This window comes from Oreochromis niloticus, linkage group LG2, assembly GCF_001858045.2.
Source record: "Oreochromis niloticus isolate F11D_XX linkage group LG2, O_niloticus_UMD_NMBU, whole genome shotgun sequence".
NCBI lineage: Eukaryota > Metazoa > Chordata > Actinopteri > Cichliformes > Cichlidae > Oreochromis > Oreochromis niloticus.
In genome coordinates, this window is record NC_031966.2 from 36,168,935 (window position 1) to 36,187,573 (window position 18,639).

The 18,639-nt window shown below is 49.1% G+C and overlaps 1 protein-coding gene across 2 annotated transcripts in view; it reads left to right on the forward strand.

The window, feature by feature from the left end:
• arap3 (ArfGAP with RhoGAP domain, ankyrin repeat and PH domain 3) overlaps window positions 1-18,639 on the forward strand; it is a 58,436-nt gene that overhangs the window by 12,264 nt on the left and 27,533 nt on the right. The window contains exons 2-10 of one of the 2 annotated variants that reach the window (XM_005463800.4): window positions 1,947-2,109; window positions 3,042-3,972; window positions 4,368-4,408; window positions 5,776-5,858; window positions 5,955-6,019; window positions 6,176-6,415; window positions 6,505-6,627; window positions 6,781-6,850; window positions 7,181-7,301. In XM_005463800.4, the coding sequence (XP_005463857.2) occupies window positions 3,683-3,972; window positions 4,368-4,408; window positions 5,776-5,858; window positions 5,955-6,019; window positions 6,176-6,415; window positions 6,505-6,627; window positions 6,781-6,850; window positions 7,181-7,301 (1,033 nt within the window). In that variant the 5' untranslated portion in view covers window positions 1,947-2,109; window positions 3,042-3,682. The remainder of the gene's footprint in view (window positions 1-1,946; window positions 2,110-3,041; window positions 3,973-4,367; window positions 4,409-5,775; window positions 5,859-5,954; window positions 6,020-6,175; window positions 6,416-6,504; window positions 6,628-6,780; window positions 6,851-7,180; window positions 7,302-18,639) is intronic. The other variant, XM_005463801.4, reaches the window with a different exon arrangement.

Below are 18,639 nucleotides of genomic sequence, written 5' to 3' on the forward strand. Positions count from 1 at the left end.
CAGTGCATATTATGTTAGCGCGATCTGCCTTATTACAAAACCTGCCATTACTGTGCATTTAGGTGACCATGATGAGACAGACAGAGTCTGGCTGGCAGTTCTCACTGCAGTCTACCGGTAGCGTCTCCTTTCAGGCCAGGATAGACGAATGTCACCGAGCAGTGACTAAGTTTGTGGTCAAAGGCTTGCACCCATTTGCCACAGCAGATGCCCCCGATTTTCGGTAAGTGAATGTGTTTAATTGTAGGCAGGGACATTACTGGATATTCTTGTGTAATTGCTACAGAATAATTTATGTTATACTTTGTTATTGCTACAGAAGAATATTTATTTTATTATTTTACATTTACAATACATTTACAATCCTGGGGACCCTGTGACACCCCATTGAAGAGCCGTAGGCTGTGGATCTCTTAAGATCTCACTGTTGGGTTTGTAAGGCCATGTTACTCCTAAATTTCTATCTTGTTGAAAGAGAAGATATAAAACAAAGTTCTAAGCTAATCGACCTTAGTGTTCTCCTTTTTTAAAAAGAATCGATAAAGAATCGAATCGTTAAACAGAATCGAAAATGGAATCGGAATCGTGAAAATCTTATCAATACCCATCCCTATTATTGACACAGCATTGATCATGTTGTGTGTCACAGCTGTTGTGTAACGTGTTTCCTGGCTGTGTGGCGGCTGATCTCAGAACAGACGCTGCTTTTGTCTGAAGAGTGGAGGAGGAGGAAAAAGGTCGGCTGGAGGAAGCTGCTGTGACTCACTTCCTCCTCGGCCTTTGTCTTCCTGCAGGACGCTGCAGCCGCCTGTGTGTGTGTGTGTGTGTTTGTGTATGTGAGTGAGTTATTTTTACTTTGGTGTTAGACACATGTTCTTCTGTTTTTCTCTAAGTGACGTCCTGATGCTGACAGAGAACTCTCCCCCGGCTCCATCACACCTGCAGTTTTACTGTCACACCTGGACTTCAGTATATCTGCTGTGTTCCCAGGCTCTTATTGTTAAAGGTCCAACAGGAAGCTGCATCTGCTTCATAGCTGACATTTCCTGAACACATCACAGAGAGGTGTCTGTTAAAATATTACACATTCCAGACACTTTAACCTCATACACACACACTCACACACAGACACACTCACACACACTCAGACACTCACAGACACTCAGACACACACACACACACACTCACACACACTCAGACACTCACAGACACAGACAAACACACACACACTGACAGGATGCAGGGAGCGGCTAAAGCGAGGCGTGCTGCTCTGAGCTGGAGAATTCTCCTTGTCTCATTGGCTGTGTCTTCCTGCTCGACCTTCCAGCTGTTGACCCAGCAGATGATCCAGATGTGGGTCTGTTCTGGGCCCACAGACGTTTGGTCCCTGAGTTTTTCCTTGCAGGAGCAGGGGCGTCAGGGTTTCATGGCAGGAACCTCAGCTGGTGGATAAACTTCAGCTGAAACTGATATTTCTGACTCCATCCTGGTCACATGACACCCTCGGCCTTTATCCCCACAGTGACCCTCTGTCTGATTCTCTGCTGCTGTGCAGAGGTCAAAGGTCAGCCTGCTGCAGACGCAGAGAGACAATTGTGCAGCTGTGTCTGCCTGCTGACATCATACTTTCTTCTTCTTCTGTGGTTTTAGTTCTCAGAAAGAGGGGCTTATGAGCTCCAGAGGTCAAAGGTGACAGTGGTGCCATCTACACTGTGTGTGGAGGCAGTTTGTTAATTGATCTTTAATTAGAGGACCCGGTTTAAAGAGACGTTTAACGCCCCCTGCTGGAGGAATGAATGGTTACAGAGGTTGGCTCCTGTTGTGTGTGTGTGATCCAGTGTTTCCGGGTTTTCTGGTTTCAGTGTGGGGTTAGTGAAGCAGCAGAACTTAAACCAGTTTCTGATGATATCTAAAGCAGATCAATCTTTCACCTCTTTCTCCACCAGATGGACGACCGCCACCCGCCCCTGCTGTAGGTCAGCGATGGCCCAGGTGTTTCCTGCTGGTGGAGGAGATGAAGCCCAGTCCGGACTCTGTGTTGGTCATCATGGGCTCCCTTGATGGAAGCACGCCGGTTGAGACGCTGCTTTCTGTGATTCATCTGGAGAGGTCAGGATTGAGGAGCGCAGCATGAAACAGGGCTGGGAAAACCAATATGGCACAATAATCGGATAGGTTGTGTGCCAATATTGTATCAATACAGGGACTCCAAATATTGATATTCTATTAAATAAGTTAAAATACCGTCGGGGCCTCTCTGTGTGGAGTTTGCATGTTCTCCCCGTGTTTGCGTGGGTTCTCTCTGGCTACTCTGGCTTCCTCCCAAAGTCCAAAGACATGCAGTTAGTGGGGTTAGGATCATTGGAAACTCTAAATTGCCCACAGGTGCAAATGGTGGTCTGTGCCTATGTGTCAGCCCTGCGACAGACTGGTGACCTGTTCACGGTGTACCCTGCCTCTGGCACTAAGACAGCTGGGATAGGCTCTAGCCCCCCGCGACCCTGAAAAGGATTAGCGGAAGAAAATGGATGGATGGAAATTAATACTGGAGGGCTCGTTATCTGCACCGCAGTCCGGAGATAATGTAGACGTACTGAGCTCGCCAAAGCTACCTCCAAACTCGGAGCGAGCCGACGGCTCGGCCACACGAGGAAAATCAGGGCAGCATCCTCCTCACAGCTACAAAAACAGTGTGAGCTTGTCTGTGATTGTCATGCATGGTTAGCTCGCAGCTTGTTGCTGCTGCACACTCACCATTCTGCGATCACACAGGAGACAACCTGTCTGCGAACAGCCTCAGGCTGACTGCAGTCAGGTTTTCTACTTTAGAAATGCAGACAGATGAAAGCATGTCGTCCTCAGTGTGACTGAGTGGGCTCAGCTGCCTACAGAACTGACTGCACGTGTAACAGTTAAAAATGAACTTCTGTCCATGTCAACAAATGTGATTTTTAACACATTATCACAGAAACTGACAACCAATCACAGGACAGCTCCAGTCCAGCCAATCAGAATTACTTCAGGCTTCTGTCTTCCTGCAGGTACCTGGACACCTTCCATCGAGCCGGTCTCCTATTGGCTAGAGACTTCACACACCTCGACAGCGATGCATTGGTCAGTCTGGGCATAACTGCCACAGGACACAGGAAGAGAATCCTACGATTGGTCAGTTACATCAAGAGGACAGAAGGCCAAAGAGCCAATCGGAACGCAGATCTCCCTCGTGACCGCTGTCAGTCAGTTTGTTCTTCGAAGCGCGGTGGCACCGAGTCGCCCCGTCAGGAGGTGATCGGGAACAGCTCTGCTCCCGACCTCGCCGCCATGCTGGCAAACTCCGATGGCGGCAGGCCAACAGTGAAGCCGGTCCCCAAACCGAGAACCGTCTTCAATCGCCGCAGGACCGCGCCCATTCAGTTCACCCCAACACCCGACCCTGCTCTACCCCTACCCAGGAGGCTTTCCCAGGAGTCCATCTGCCTCACTGTGCTGGAAAGTCTGAGATCAGCAGACATGCCCACAGCAGACAGCGCTTTGACCTCTGACCTCAGTGACAAGGCGCCGTCACCAAGCTGTAGGTCGAGCCAGGGGGAGAGGACCGGGCACGGCCGCAGCAGGTCTCTGTCAGACACTGGGGGTTACCGCCGGTTCCCCAGAGGCTGAACCGCATCGTCCCCCTGCCTCGATGCAGGGGACTCCTCGCACTTCTTCTTGTTCTCCTGTTCCCACAGAGCATTTGCAGGCGCCGGCCTTCACTTCCTGCCCAGGTAGTCATGACAACAGCATGCTCTCTGGATCCTCCCCCTCCGGTTCTCCCCGAGGAGGAGGAGGCCTAGAGATGGTGTCCAATGAGATATATTGGGGCACGTTACACAGCTCTGCTGCCCCCGGAGGGAAGCGGAATTACTGCAGCCAGCAGTCGGCTCCTCCCACTCCGCCCAGACAGACACCTGAGAGGAACTGCGAGAGGAACAGGTTAGTCACCGTGATGCACCAGTATTTGGACCGGGGTACGTTCCAATACTCAGTTTAGTTTAGGAAGGTTTGCGACTCGGTCCGAGTGGTCTGAAGTCTGCACCTCCTTTAGCGGAGGAGACGCATCCTTCATGAAAGCATCCCACAATTCATAGCTACAGACCATCTGATCATTCCTAAAAGCGATCATCTGGATGTTTTTGCATTAAAGCATGATGGTCGGCCTTGCTCTCCTGCACAAGTACACCTTTCCTTCACCTGTATCGAGGTCAAGGAGGAGGGGTTAGGAAAAGGAGTTGGGAGGATCTTTTGGCGTGTTCGAGCGTACCCCAGGATCCATGATATGTTTGTTAAAAATCAGTTTTTATTCATCACTTTCACTGTGTTTGTTTCAGTGGCAGCACTTTAAGTAACAACTCTTCAGGATCAGCCAGAGGTGAGTTCAGAGCTCTGAGTCGCACAGAACAGCCTAAAACCCAGGCAGGTCGAGCCTTGTCTGTAAGCTCCGCCTACAGGAAGTCCTCATTACTCATTTCCTCTCAGTCTGATTGAAACATAAAACAACAATTTTGTCACTGCTGTGTGAGACTCCTAGTCCCCAAGACTGTGCGCCCACACCTGAGAGCAATGTTCCCTCTAAGCTGCACGTGTGCGCAATCGTGCACTGCTGTCATGGTGTCCGCGCAAAGAAAATCTGCAGTGTGAGTCAGTAAGTGACCGGTGACTGGCTGCTCCAGCCAATAATGCGATTCACATTCATATATACACAGCCAATCAACGTCGCTGACAGGCTATGACAGCGTCCTTATGTGCCGACACCGGTGTTTAGCTAGCAAAGCGGCGTGGCTGATGTGGAGTGAAGCCACGTTAATGACAACGTGTACAACCATTGGAGATGTGAGCAGGACAGACGGAACAACTGATGGAAAACATTTGGACTTTCTACCAGTTTTTAAATTGTGTTGATCGGCCACGTAAAACCAGAGTTATGATAAAAAAATATGCAATGTTTGGTTTTCTTCCTGAATACTGTCGTTGTTTATATTTACTGCGGGAAGAAACGGTAAAAACGGCGTTTTATAAGGAAAACGCTCAAAAGGACTCTCCACATGTGAGCAAAAACAAAACCAAAAAACCCCCCACCCTTTCCTATTGGTCGAAAAATGTATCATGTTGACCAATCAAAAAATGATATGGCAACGTGGCATCTAGTTGTTTAGGAAGGGGGAAGTTTTAGGAGTGACGGCGGTGTTTTGAGATGTGAGAGAGCTTTATATAAAATAAAAAGTTGTGTTTTCAAAATTGGAGTTCAAGTTATTTTTACTTCCAATAGTGTTAACATACTACACAGGTCATGAACAAGATTTTTTTTTTATTTTCATTGTAAGTGGGCTAAAGCAGTTAATTAAAAGTAGTCTAACATAAATGTAAATGCTGTAATTTGATTATTTTAATAAAGCATGTAACTTGGATGGATTCGATGTTGGCGGGACCACAGTGCACACTGTCACTCACAGTGGTCCAAGGGATTGTTTAGGGAGTTTGTGTGTTCGCTCAGACGCATGAAAAATTAGAGGGAACATTGCCTGAGAGGTCAGGTGAATTTTTTTTGCCTCTCTGGCACCGTAGCGATGACAATTATTGTCTGAAGGCTGAGAGAAATGTCCCACAGATTTATTTTCCCAAATCATTACGGCTTTGTCATGCTGGTCACAGATTGTGATAACATTAAAGTTAAAATAATCAGAACGGACTGGGCCAGGGCGCAGGTGAATCCTAACTCCGGTCATTTCTGTTTGGCAGCCTCCACAGACGACCCCGAGGACGAGATCAGCCCGTACTGTGAGACCGTTTTTCAGACCCGGAGACATCCTCATGCTACTGAGGTCAGACCGCCACCGCTCCTCCCCCTCACTGGCAGAGACGCTCCTCTGACTCTCACAGGTCTAATAAAATGTGCTGCTTTGATCATTTATGTGCAGAGCGAGAGAAGCAGACATGAAGGAAGGGAGGCGAGGAAAGAGGAGAAGCACGCACAGGATCATGGGTAAGACGGCTCCTCATCCTCATGAAACCAGACGTTTCATGGAGCCAATTTAAAAATGCAGAAACATTTGCACGAATTACTTTAATGGACGTGATGATGTCATGCCCACGCTGTCTGATTGTGTGCGTGTGTTGATAAAGTTTTTTGTGTCTTCAGGGGTCACAGGTTCTCGTGGACAAAGCGTTTCTCGCAGCCATTTCACCCCGGGGACTCGCCAGGTTACAGCACTGTGGGAGAAGCTTCACCCTCCCTCCGCTGCCTCTCGCTGCCCCACCACGCCCTCACCTCCGAGGCTGATGAGGACCTTACCATCTCCCCCTACGCCAGCTACGCCTCCCTGACCGAGAGAGCCCCGCCCATCATCAGCGGCTGGCTGGACAAGCTGTCTCCGCAGGGGTGCGTTTGTTTCACACAGCTGATCGGGCCTGGATGTTGGGAGGAGACTCTAAGTCTGACCCTGTTCTCTCTGTCTTTGTGGTTGGCAGGGGTCGGAGGTCATCTCTGCCCATTCTGCTGTGTGTCCTTCTGTCTGCTCCTCCCTGTGTCTCCTTCCTCCTGAGGACATGCCTCTGCTTCGTCACTGTCCTTTCCTCCTCTTCTTACACTCGGTGTGTTTCCTTCTTTCTCCTTTGCTTCCTTCCTTCCCTCCCTTACTGAAGGTCACTCAGACTCCTGTGTCGGTGGAATTGGATGAAACCTAAATGTGTCTCCTCTCTTGTGTAAGTGGTCATATGACCCTGGTGTGTGTTTGTGTTTTTCAGGAACTATGTTTTCCAGAAACGCTTCGTGAAGTTTGATGGCAAAAACTTGATGTACTTCGGCAGTGAGAAGGTACTCAGATCTTTATGATGTCGCTGCCGTCCTCATGGGATGAGCTCAGAATTTCTCACCCTGCAGGTCAGAGGCGTGAGTCACTCTGCGCCCTGTGTTCAGCCTGTCAGGCTTCGTGTTCCTAACGCAAGCGTAACGGTCACCCCGACAGGTTCAGGAGGGTGGGCCCTCGTTAGCATCCTCTCATTAAGCTGCTGAACATTTCAGAGCTTTATTGATCCCAGCAGCGGAAAGACAAAAAAAAAAAGGAAACACAGCTATAACCGGAGCTTGTCGCCCTGCTGACCTCACAGTTTGGACTCATCTCCTCTCACCTGTTCTCTGTTTCAGGACGCCTACCCAAAAGGAGTCATCCCATTGGCTGCCATCCAGATGGCCCGTCCAGCCAAAGACAATAAATTTGAAATTGTGACAAGTCACCGGATCTTTGTGTTCAGGACGGATAACGAAGGTAAACACACAACGTCAGATTCTCTGATTTTCTCTTTTTGTTGTAAACCTTTTTACCAGTCGTCCGAATAAAACCATGAAATACAACAAAATTCGAGGTTGATGGGGATGATGCTGGTGTTTGTGATGTGATGAGGCTGGTTATGATGGAGATAATGATGACAATGATGGTGTGTTGATGGTGATAATAGTGGCGATGAGGATGATGGTGGTGGTGATGATGATTGCAATGGTGTAGATGATGATGGTGATTATGACGACAGTGATGGTGTGTTGATGGTGATAATAGTGGCGATGAGGATGATGGTGGTGGTGATGATGATTGTAATGGTGTAGATGATGATGGTGATTATGACGACAGTGATGGTGTGTTGATGGTGATGATCAATCAATCAATCAATCTTTATTTATAAAGCACTTTTCATACAAACTGTAGCACAAAGTGCTTTACATGGTTAAAAGCAGGATAAAAAGATAAAATAAATAAGAGTGGGATATAATATAAATATAAGTATAAACAGAGTAAGAAGATAAAAAATGAATAAGAATACAATCAATAGGTATTAGGTAAAACTAAATGAATAATATAAATAGAATAACAGGATAGAATAAATAAGCATTAAATAAATAAGCGTTAGTTAAAAGCTAAATTAAAAAGGTGGGTCTTGAGCCTGTTTTTAAAAACATGTACGTTCTCTGCGGCCCTGAGCTCCTCCGGCAGGCTGTTCCACAGTCGAGGACCATACCACTGAAAAGCTGCCTCTCCGTGAGTATGTGTCCTGACTTTAGGGACAATCAAAAGGCCAGTACCAGAGGACCTCAGGGTCCGCGAGGGTTCGTATGGTAAAAGCAGATCTGAAAGATAAGAAGGCCCAAGACCATTAAGACATTTAAAAACCAATAAAAGAACTTTAAAATCGATCCTGAAACACACGGGGAGCCAATGCAGCGATTGTAAAACCGGTGTAATGTGGGCCCGCCCTCTGGTCTTCGTCAGCACACGAGCTGCAGAGTTTTGCAAAAGTTGCAAAGGTGAAATATTCTTTTTGGGGAGACCAGAGAGCAGGGCATTACAGTAATCAATGCGACTGGTAATAAAAGCATGCATCAGCATCTCCGTGTTGGCCCGAGAGAGAATAGGGCGGACTCTGGCTATATATTTTAGATGATAAAATCCAATTTTGGTTACATGTTTAATATGTGGGATAAAACCAAGCTCAGAGTCAAAAATAACACCCAAGTTTTTCACTTGTAGTGAAGGGCATAGTGAAAATGCCTGTAATTTAGACAAGAGTTTCTCTCTCTGAGCCTCAGGACCGATGATTAAAACTTCAGTTTTGTCCTGGTTAAGCTGTAAAAAGTTTTCTGCCATCCAAGATTTTATATCTAGAATACAGTTAAAAAGGGCATCCATTGGTCTGGTGTCATCAGGAGACACGGAGATGTACAGCTGAGTGTCATCAGCGTAACTGTGGAAGTTCACTCCATGCCTCCTGATGACACCGCCAAGAGGGAGCATATACAAATTAAAAAGTACAGGGCCTAAAACCGACCCTTGAGGCACACCACATGTCATTTTATGGATCTTAGAGGAGCATGTATCCATACTCACCATAAAAGTTCTGTCTGAGAGATAGGAAGTGAACCAGTTGTGTAGAGCACCAGAGAGGCCCACCATGTGTTTCAGTCTGTTTAGTAGAATAGTGTGGTCTACTGTATCAAAGGCTGCGCTTAGATCCAGTAGCACCAGGACTGAGAGCTTTTGGGAGTCCCAGTTACATCTAATATTATTTAAAACCTTTAGGAGAGCGGTCTCTGTGCTGTGGTTCACCCTAAATCCAGACTGAAATATTTCTAGGATCTGTTTATCATTCAGAAAATCATTAATCTGAGTAAAAACAAGTTTTTCTAAAATTTTATTTAAAAATGGTCAGTTGGATACAGGTCTGTAGTTATTAAAATCATTACAATCCAAATTGCTCTTCTTCAGAAGGAGCCTCACCACCGCCGTTTTAAAGGCAGCAGGGAAGACACCCGACTGAAGAGAGCAATTCATCATGTATAAAAGCTCAGCTTCAAAAAATCCATAAAGTGTTTTAAAAAGTGAAGAGGGGATTGGATCTAAAAGACATGTGGTGGGTCTCACTGTGGAGAAAACTTTCCTAAGGTTCTCAGCATTAACCAGGACAAAGCTGTCCAGTGTCTCCTCAGGTACAGTCGAGCCCTCAGATGTGTTTAAAATCATATCATAAGAAGATAAAATATCACATCTGATGGTGTTGATTTTTCCCCTGAAGTGGTCTGCAAACTGCTCACAGAGTGAGTCTGTGGGAGTTCTTTGGGAGCTGTTAAAATCATCCATCCATCCACTTCCGCTTATCCTTTTCAGGGTCGCGGGGGGGCGCTGGAGCCTATCCCAGCTGTCATAGGGCGAGAGGCGGGGTACACCCTGGACAGGTCGCCAGTCTGTCACAGGGCTAACACACAGGGACAGACAACCATTCGCGCTCACATTCACTCACACATTCACACCTAGTGGCAATTTGGATTATCCAATTAACCTATCCCCTCAAACTGCATGTCTTTGGACGGTGGGAGGAAGCCGGAGTACCCGGAGGGAACCCACGCAAACACGGGGAGAACATGCAAACTCCACACAGAAAGACCCCGGCCTGATGGTGGAATTGAACTCAGGACCTTCTTGCTGTGCGGCAACAGTGCTAACCACCGTGCCACCGTGCTGTTAAAATCAGGGTTAAATAAATGATCTATGGTGGAGAAGAGGACCTTCGGATTATTTTTGTTATTACTGATTATTTTGGCGAAGTATGAGTTTCTTGAATTCCTTAGTGTATTATTGTAAATTTTAAGTTGCTCGCAAAGTATTTGATAGTTGATTTCATTTTTATTTTTCCTCCATCTCCTTTCTGCTGCCCTGCAATTTCTTTTGAATTTTTTGACTTCTTCGTTTCTCCAGGGTGATACACGTTTTACGTTAATCTTTTTGGTGGTGAGTGGAGCAACGGAGTCAAGGCTTTTCTTCAGTTTGAGGTTAAAATGATTAAAAATAAAATCACAGGGTGCAGGTAGAATCACAGGGGGGCATTGGTCTAAAACCCTGGTAAAATTTGCAGCCACTTCAGAGGTTAGATAGCGCCTCCTCACAGTTCGCACCGAGGTCTCCCTCTGAATAAAACCGGTGATGTTAAAAAACACACAGTAGTGGTCAGAGACAGCTAAGTCAACAACAGAGGACACACTGGTGGACAGCCCATGGGTGATGACCAGGTCCAGAGTGTGTCCTCTGTTGTGAGTCGGCTGCGTGACGTGCTGGGTAAAATCCATACAGTGAAGAATGTTTAAGAATTCTTTTGATGCAGGGTCAGAAGGATTATCTATGTGCAGGTTAAAATCACCGGTTAGAATTATCATGTTATATTTTGAATGTATGTTTGTTAAAAATTCTGAGAATTCCTTGATAAAAGCAGCACTGTCTTTAGGTGGTCTATAAATTGTGACAGATAAAACTGGAGGGCTGCTAAAAACAATAGCGTGGAATTCGAAAGTGGTAAAATGATCAAATAAAATTTGTTTGGTGGTGAGTGTGTTGTTGGTTAAAGATGCAGTCCCACCACCTCTCTTACCACTTCTAAAGGAAAAAGAGAAATTAAAATTTGGTGGGGAGGCCTCAGTGAGAACAACTGGTGCATCCGAACCCAGCCATGTTTCAGTTAAAAATAAACAATCAAGTTTATTATCTAAAATTAAATCATTAATAATAAAAGACTTATTCAACAGAGAGCGGACATTTAAAAGTGCCATACTAATTGAGACTGGTGGATTTTTGACAGTAGAGTTCAATGAAGTCTGAAATTTTTGAAGAGGCCGGAGGTTATTAATGTTTTTGGAGTTACTGGATTTATGATAATTGTGTTGCTCTCTGTTTGTGATTATGACGGGTATTGTGTTGACTGTGGGAGAGAGAGGTCCGAGTCCAGGGTTTTGTGTATTACTGTTAAAAGTGGAACAAATATAGGAGCTGGGACCAGGGGGACATCAGTCAGTGGAGGACAGATCAGCGGGTAGTGTCGGTTTGGGGTAATGACAGGGCCGTGTGCGGGAGTGCTGTACGCCAAATACCAAATTGGCGGACAGCAAACGGCGTCCCCAGGCGTTGAGGTGGAGTCCGTCTGCCCCAAAAAGATGTCTCCTCTCCCAGAAGGCATCAAAATTGTTAATAAAACCCACGCCATGGGAGACACAGGCGGAGGAGAGCCAGGTGTTAAGGCTGAGCAGCCGGCTGAAACGGCCTATCCCTCTGCCGCAGGTGGGGGTGGGGCCGGAGATAAAAGCACTCACCTGCAACTGACCAAGGAGGCTGAAGAGTTGGAGGAAGTCCAGCTTCAGCAGCTCAGATTGCTGTTTGGGGATGTCATTGGTGCCGATGTGGATGATGAGCCGGTTGGCCTGTGGGTGGGACGCCAGGATGTTGGGAATTCTGTCCACTATGTCAACAACGGTGGCTCCCGGGAACGACAGCGTGAGCGCCCCCCTCATCCGCACGTTCCTGACGATGGAATCTCCGAGGACCAGCGTGGAGAGAGGAGATGCCACCGGGGACTGCTGGCCATCTGAGACGCCTGCGCCACGGCACCGGGGGTGTTCAGATGGAGATGCACCAGCCGGACCGCGTGCGTGACTCCCAGGTAGCTGCGCCGTGGGTCTTCTTCTCCGAGGAGCCGGGGTGAAGAACAGTTCTCCACGGCGAGTTTGCGCCACAGCGCCGGGCTGCCCGCCACGGCTCCAGGGACGTAGTGGTGGAGATGGTGCAGATTTCAGCGACACAGCGGGGTGGCGAGGGCTAGCGGCCAGAGGAGGAAAGTCCACAGGATCCAGGATACTGAATTTATTCTTCAGCACTACCGCACCGGAGGGGTGAGGGTGCGAGAGACGGATCCTCCTGGCCCCTCTGCAGCCACCGCGCGTCCCAACCATGGTCCATGGCGCTGGTTGGAGTGGAGTGGAGCTGACCAGAGCCTTGGGTCTGGCCCCTAGTTGAAACCAGTAGTTCTCGTCCGTGGCAGAAACACCAGCGACACAAGTTTGGAGCCTGGGTTCACTGTTGGCGGGATCTTGGGACACAACAGCTGAGTGGTGCACTGTGTCGGCTAGCTCAGCGCTAGTAGCGGTGGTTTGAGCTTTGCCAAGGAAGATCGTGTCAAGATCGCGTTCTGCCCCCTGGATTTGGTATAGCGTGGATATTCTTTGCTCCAGCTCGATCACTTTTTGGCTCAGGTTGACGCAGCTTTCACAACTGGATGTTGAGGTAAGTGGTGCCATTTCGAAATCTCGTACCGGTGACAGCGTCAACAACGAAAAACTGCCACTTTAGCTTACGTTTAGCTAGTTGTGGCAGTTGCTAGTGATTAGCTAGTTTTTCTGCAGCTTTGTAATGTAAACTGTTGGCTAACCAGTGTCAAAAATATCGATATCAGGAAAAACACCTGAAAAACACCCTTTTTTCCACTTACTCGGTTCAGCGCGACTCGCAACAGTCACAAACAAAATCACAGCGTCAGACGCATACGTGTGATGATAGTGATATTGTTAGTGCTGGCCAATATGGAAAAAATATTTATCACGATATGAATTATTTTATATCACGCTAACGATATATATCACGACATGTTTCCAGTTATTCTCTGAAAAGTTAGACAAATTTCATTGCTCATTTTTCTCCAACTTTATTTTGAAGAGACATTTAACAGTACTGTCACAATTGAGAAACATACATTTTAATATAAATGTATCAAATGAAAACAGCTGTGGCCTTCACTTCTGTTTTTTTCAAAATCATACATTTAAAATGAATTGTCAAAATAAACTTTTTAAAGTGCACAACAGTTTCAAGTTTCTGAGAATAAAACCCTGATTTGCACAAAAGTTCAGCTATAAAAAATAAACACAAATTATTTCTCAGCTTTCTGAAATCTGTAACCTTATAGCGCAAAGTTTGCAAACCAATATAAAGTGAAAAAATTAAACACAACTCTGTTTAAGACATTAACCATAAATAAAAGTGCAAACAGAAAATGGCTACTTTGCAGAAGTAGATATGTTACTGTCGAATTTATAGAGTGCAAGGAAGACTAGTTGGTCAACTGTGTTTGGCTTAAGACTTGACCTCTTACATGTGATGATGTTCCCACTCGCACTGAAAGCAAGAACTAGTAGCAGGAATGCACAAGTACTTTTTGGCCAGCCTGGCCACCAATGGAAAGTTTGTCTCATGCTGCTCCCACCATTCCAGCGGGTCAGTCTCTGAGTCAGACCCAGGTGTCGATACATGGAGAGCTCCAGTTCAATGGATGCTCTGCTGGGTTGGGAGTGGGTGGTGGATTGGTGCCTTTTTGACGTAGCTACCTAAACTTTTCTTTTTCTTTGTGGGACGGGGAAGCTCTGGATCATCTTCAGCAGCTGGGGGTGAACTGGCTATGTCGTCGACTGAGAACAGCACCACCAAGGCTGGAGACGGAACAATACTGGAAGAGCATATGGGAGAAGGATGCAACCCATAACGGCAATGCTCAGTGGCTAGTGGATCTGAGGGCAGACCACAGCAACCTCCCTGAACAGGGTCCAGTAACCATCACAGTGGCAGATATCCAAGAAAGGGTCTCCAATGTGAAGAGTTGGACAGCACCAGGGCCCGACATGGTTCACGCCTACTGGCTAAAGAAGCTGACTGCAATCCATGAGCATCTGGCAGCATAAATGAACCAGTTGGCGAGAGACACCCAGAATGGCTAACCGAAGGCCAGACAGTCCTGATCCTCAAGGACCCCCAGAAGGGACTGGTCCCCTCCAACTACCGACCAATAACCTTCCCTTAGCACCACGTGGAAGCTCCTGTCAGGCATCATAGCGGCTAAGATGAACAGGCATATGGCTCAATACATGAGTGGGCCACAGAGAGGGATGGGCAAGAATACCAGAGGCGCAAAACACCAGCTACTGGTAGACCGAGCACTCAGCCGAGACTGCAAGACCAGGCTGACCAACCTGTGCACTGCCTGGGTTGATTACAAGAAGGCCTATGACTCAATACCCCACACCTGGATCCTGGAATGCCTAGACCTTTACAAGATCAACAGGACACTAGAGGCCAACTTCTAGCCCATAGCACAAGTCAGCATCAAGTGCGGGATCTACCAAGGAGATGCTCTGTCCCCACTGCTGTTCTGCATAGGCCTGAACCCCCTCAGTGAGATCATTGACGAGACTGGCTACGGATACCGACTACGCAATGGAGCGGTTGTCAGCCACCTCCTGTACATGGATGACATCAAGCTGTATGCCAAGAGTGAACGAGACATCGATTCACTGATACACACTACCAGGATATACAGCAATGACATCGGAATGTCATTCGGACTGGAGAAGTGTAGTCGGATGGTAACAAAGAGAGGGAAGGTAGTCAGAACTGAGGGGATTGAACTACCAGAAGGCAACATTACAGACATAGAGGACAGCTACAAGTACCTGGGCATCCTGCAGGCGAATGGGAACCATGAAGAGGTCGCTAGGAAAGCTGCAACCACCAAGTACCTGCAGAGGGTCAGGCAAGTCCTGAGGAGTCAGCTGAACGGTAAGAACAAGATCTGGGCTATCAACACCTACGCCCTGCCCGTGATCAGGTACCCTGCTTGGATAATAAGCTAGGAGATAGAATCCACTGACATCAAGACAAGGAAGCTCCTGACCATGCATGGAGGTAGGGCTGTGCGATATGACCAAAATCTCATATCCCGATATTAAGACATCTATCGTCCGATAACGATATAAATCACAAAAATGTAACATTTTCTGTAAATTCTGTGAATGTCGGGCAGCTCGACTTGCAGGAAGTGTTTCCAGCTGGGCGTCGCGTACCTGGAGTCGAGTGTTTTAACTGATGCATGAAACTGTGGAGGTAAACACAGACGACACGAGAGCTCTCAATTAACACTCCTCGTTTATTCCTCATCACAACACAACTGAACACTTTTCCCTCCAAAACATAGCAACAACACTTCCTGAGAACTGGGTGTGAGTGGAGCCCTCCAGTGGTCCACCACACATGCCCCCCCGAACACCCAGTAGGGTCATCCCCTAGTCCAGAACCCTTGCTTTAATCAAACGTCCAGAACGGCTGAACCGGGGAGGTGGAGAGCTGGCTGAGGGGAAACGAGCCTGAGGACCAGGCTGGCATGGGCGGCCAGGAGAAGCTGAAGATAGCTCGGGCCCTGCCAGGTGGGGGGTGCTCCCAGAGGAAGAAGCAGAGTTGTCCAGTCCAGTGGAAGGCGGGCGGCCACGGCGGGGGGCCTGAGCCGGCACCAACCGATCATCCTGCAGCACATGTGCCGGCTTAAGTCTGTCAATAGAAACAGTCTCCTGACGACCCCCAAAGTCCAAAAGGAAATGCTTCCGGCCCGGTTGAATAACCCTAAAGGGGCCGTCATACAGTGGACGCAGCGGAGGCCTATGAGCGTCATGCCTGACGAAAACAAACTGCGAAGAGTCCAACGACCTCGGAACAAAGGTGTCGGGCAGACAATGGTGCACTGGGCCAGGAAGAGAAAACGAGTCTCTCGGGGGACGGAGAGACAGCACAGAGGGAGCGAAGCACGGGGGTGGGCTCTCGGGCAAGAATTCCCCGGGGACCCGGAGGGGCTGACCGAGGACAAGTTCAGCCGGGGAAACCCCGAGGTCTTCTTTAACCGCGCAGCGCAACCCCAGTAAAACCCATGGAAGGCAGTCAACCCAGTTGCCATCTGTGAGAGAAGCATGGAACGCGGCCTTAAGCGACCGGTGGAAACGCTCGCACATCCCGTTGGCCTGCGGGTGGTACGCAGTGGTTCGGTGGACCTTGACGCCCAGGCCGTCAGCCATGGCAGACCAAAGCTCGGAAACGAACTGGGGGCCCCTGTCTGAGGTGATGTCGGCGGGGGGACCGAAACGCGAAACCCACGTTGACAAAAATGCCCTGGCCACTGCTGCTGCTGTAGTGGACGCCAGAGGCACCGCCTCAGGCCAGCGGGTTGTGTGGTCCACCACAGTCAAAAGGTGCGTGAAACCTTGTGACTGCGGCAGGGGACCAACCAGATCCACATGTACATGATCAAAACGCCTCCCTGGAACGCGGAAGGATTCGAGGGGCGCCTGTGTGTGCCTATGGATCTTAGCGCGTTGGCATGGGATGCACGCTGCTGCCCAGTCTTTCACCGATTTACGAAGGCCCGGCCAAACGAACCTAGAGCTGACCAGCTTGACCGAGGCCCGGACGCCCGGATGAGAGAGGGCGTGTACGGAGTCGAAAACGCGACGACACCACGAAAGTGGAACTACAGGGCGTGGTCGGCCAGTGGAAACGTCACAAAGCAGACTAGGCCCGCCGTTCCACACGGGTCTGTCCTCCAGTACAAGGCCCATTTGCTCAGACCAAAGGGCAAGGACGTCCGGGTCCGCCCGTTGGTCAGCGGCCATAGCGTCAAAGTCTATGCCAACATAAACGGGAAAAACCAGCGCGCGGGATAGACAGTCAGCCACGCAGTTGGACTTACCAGCCACGTGCTGAATGTCAGTTGTGAACTCGGAAATGGCTGCCAGCTGGCACTGTTGGCGCCCGCTCCACGGGTCAGAGACCTTGGACATCGCGAATGTCAAGGGTTTATGATCGACGTACGCGGTGAAACTCCGACCCTCTAGAAAAAAACGAAAATGCCGGGTCGCGAGGTGCAGGGCCAGCAACTCCCTGTCAAAAACGCTATATTTGCGCTCACTGTCCCTAAGCGTGCGACTGAAAAAGGCAAGCGGTTGCCAGACACCGGAGACCCGCTGCTCCAACACTGCGCCCACCGCCACGTCCGACGCGTCCGTGGACAACGCAATCTCCGCCGACGGAAACGGGTGGGCCAGCAGGGCGGCGTTTGCCAGCGCGGCCTTGGCCTCAGAAAATGCCTGGATGCGTTCAGGGAGCCAATCAATCGGGTCCTTAGCAGTTTTACCCTTCAAAGCAGCATAGAGAGGCTGCAGCAGGTGCGCAGCTCTGGGGAGAAAGCAGTTGTAGAAATTGACCATCCCCAAGAACTCCTGCAGCACTTTAACGGATGCGGGACGCGGAAAAGCCGAAATGGCCCGGACCTTGTCCGGCAACGGAACCACACCGTCAGCGGAAATGCGGTGGCCCAAGAAATCCAGAACCGGCAAGCCGAACTGGCACTTGGAGGGGTTGACGATCAGGCCGTGTGCCGCCAAGCGCTGGAAAACCTGACGCAAATGTGACGCGTGCTGACTCTCAGAACAGCTGGCCACCAATATATCATCAAGGTACACGAAGACGAAAGGCAGCCTGCGCAAGACAGAGTCCATCAACCGCTGAAAAGTCTGGGCGGCGCCTTTCAGGCCGAACGGCATGCGCAAAAATTCAAACAGGCCGAAAGGGGTAATAACGGCAGTTTTTGGGACGTCTTCGGCGCGCACGGGAACCTGGTGATACCCCCGCACCAAGTCAATTTTAGAAAAAATCGAGGTGCCGGCGAGGTGGGCGGAAAAATCCTGTATGTGGGGAATGGGGTAACGGTCGTTCTCCGTGACATTATTTAAACGGTGAAAATCCCCACACAGCCGCCACCGACCGTCGGACTTGGGCACCATGTGTAGCGGAGAGGCCCAGGCACTATTCGAGCGCTGCACAATGCCGAGGCGCTCCATAGCGGCAAACTCCTCCCGAGCGACGGAGAGTTTCGCGGGGTCGAGGCGGCGCGCGCGTGCGAACACCGGGGGACCGACCGTCGGAATATAATGTTCAACCCCGTGCTTCGTTGCCGTGTTTGAGAAATTAGGAACAGTCAGTGAAGGGAACTCAGAGAGCAAACGCTGAAAAACATTCCCAGAAGTCACCAAATTAGCCCGATTCAGGGGCTCGATGGCGCGAGTGAAACAGGGCACTGAAGAACAAGACTGGGCGTTGATTAAGCGTCTGTTAGCAACATCGACCAGCAGTCCGTGGGCACAAAGAAAATCAGCGGCCAAAATAGGTACAGAGCTAGCGGCAACAACAAAGGTCCACTGGAAATCCCGACCATGAAAACAAACAGTCACGAACCTTTCCCCGAACGTTGCGATGGGAGAGCCATTAGCCGCAATAAGCTGTGGTCCGCAGCTTGCTGCTAAACTGTCGGCGCCGGATGGGGGAAGGAGGCTCTTCTGGGAGCCGGAGTCGACCAGGAAACGTCTCCCGGAGCGCGAGTCTTCTATGAAGAGCAGTTTTTCTTTGTCGCCAGCGGCTCGCTCTGCGT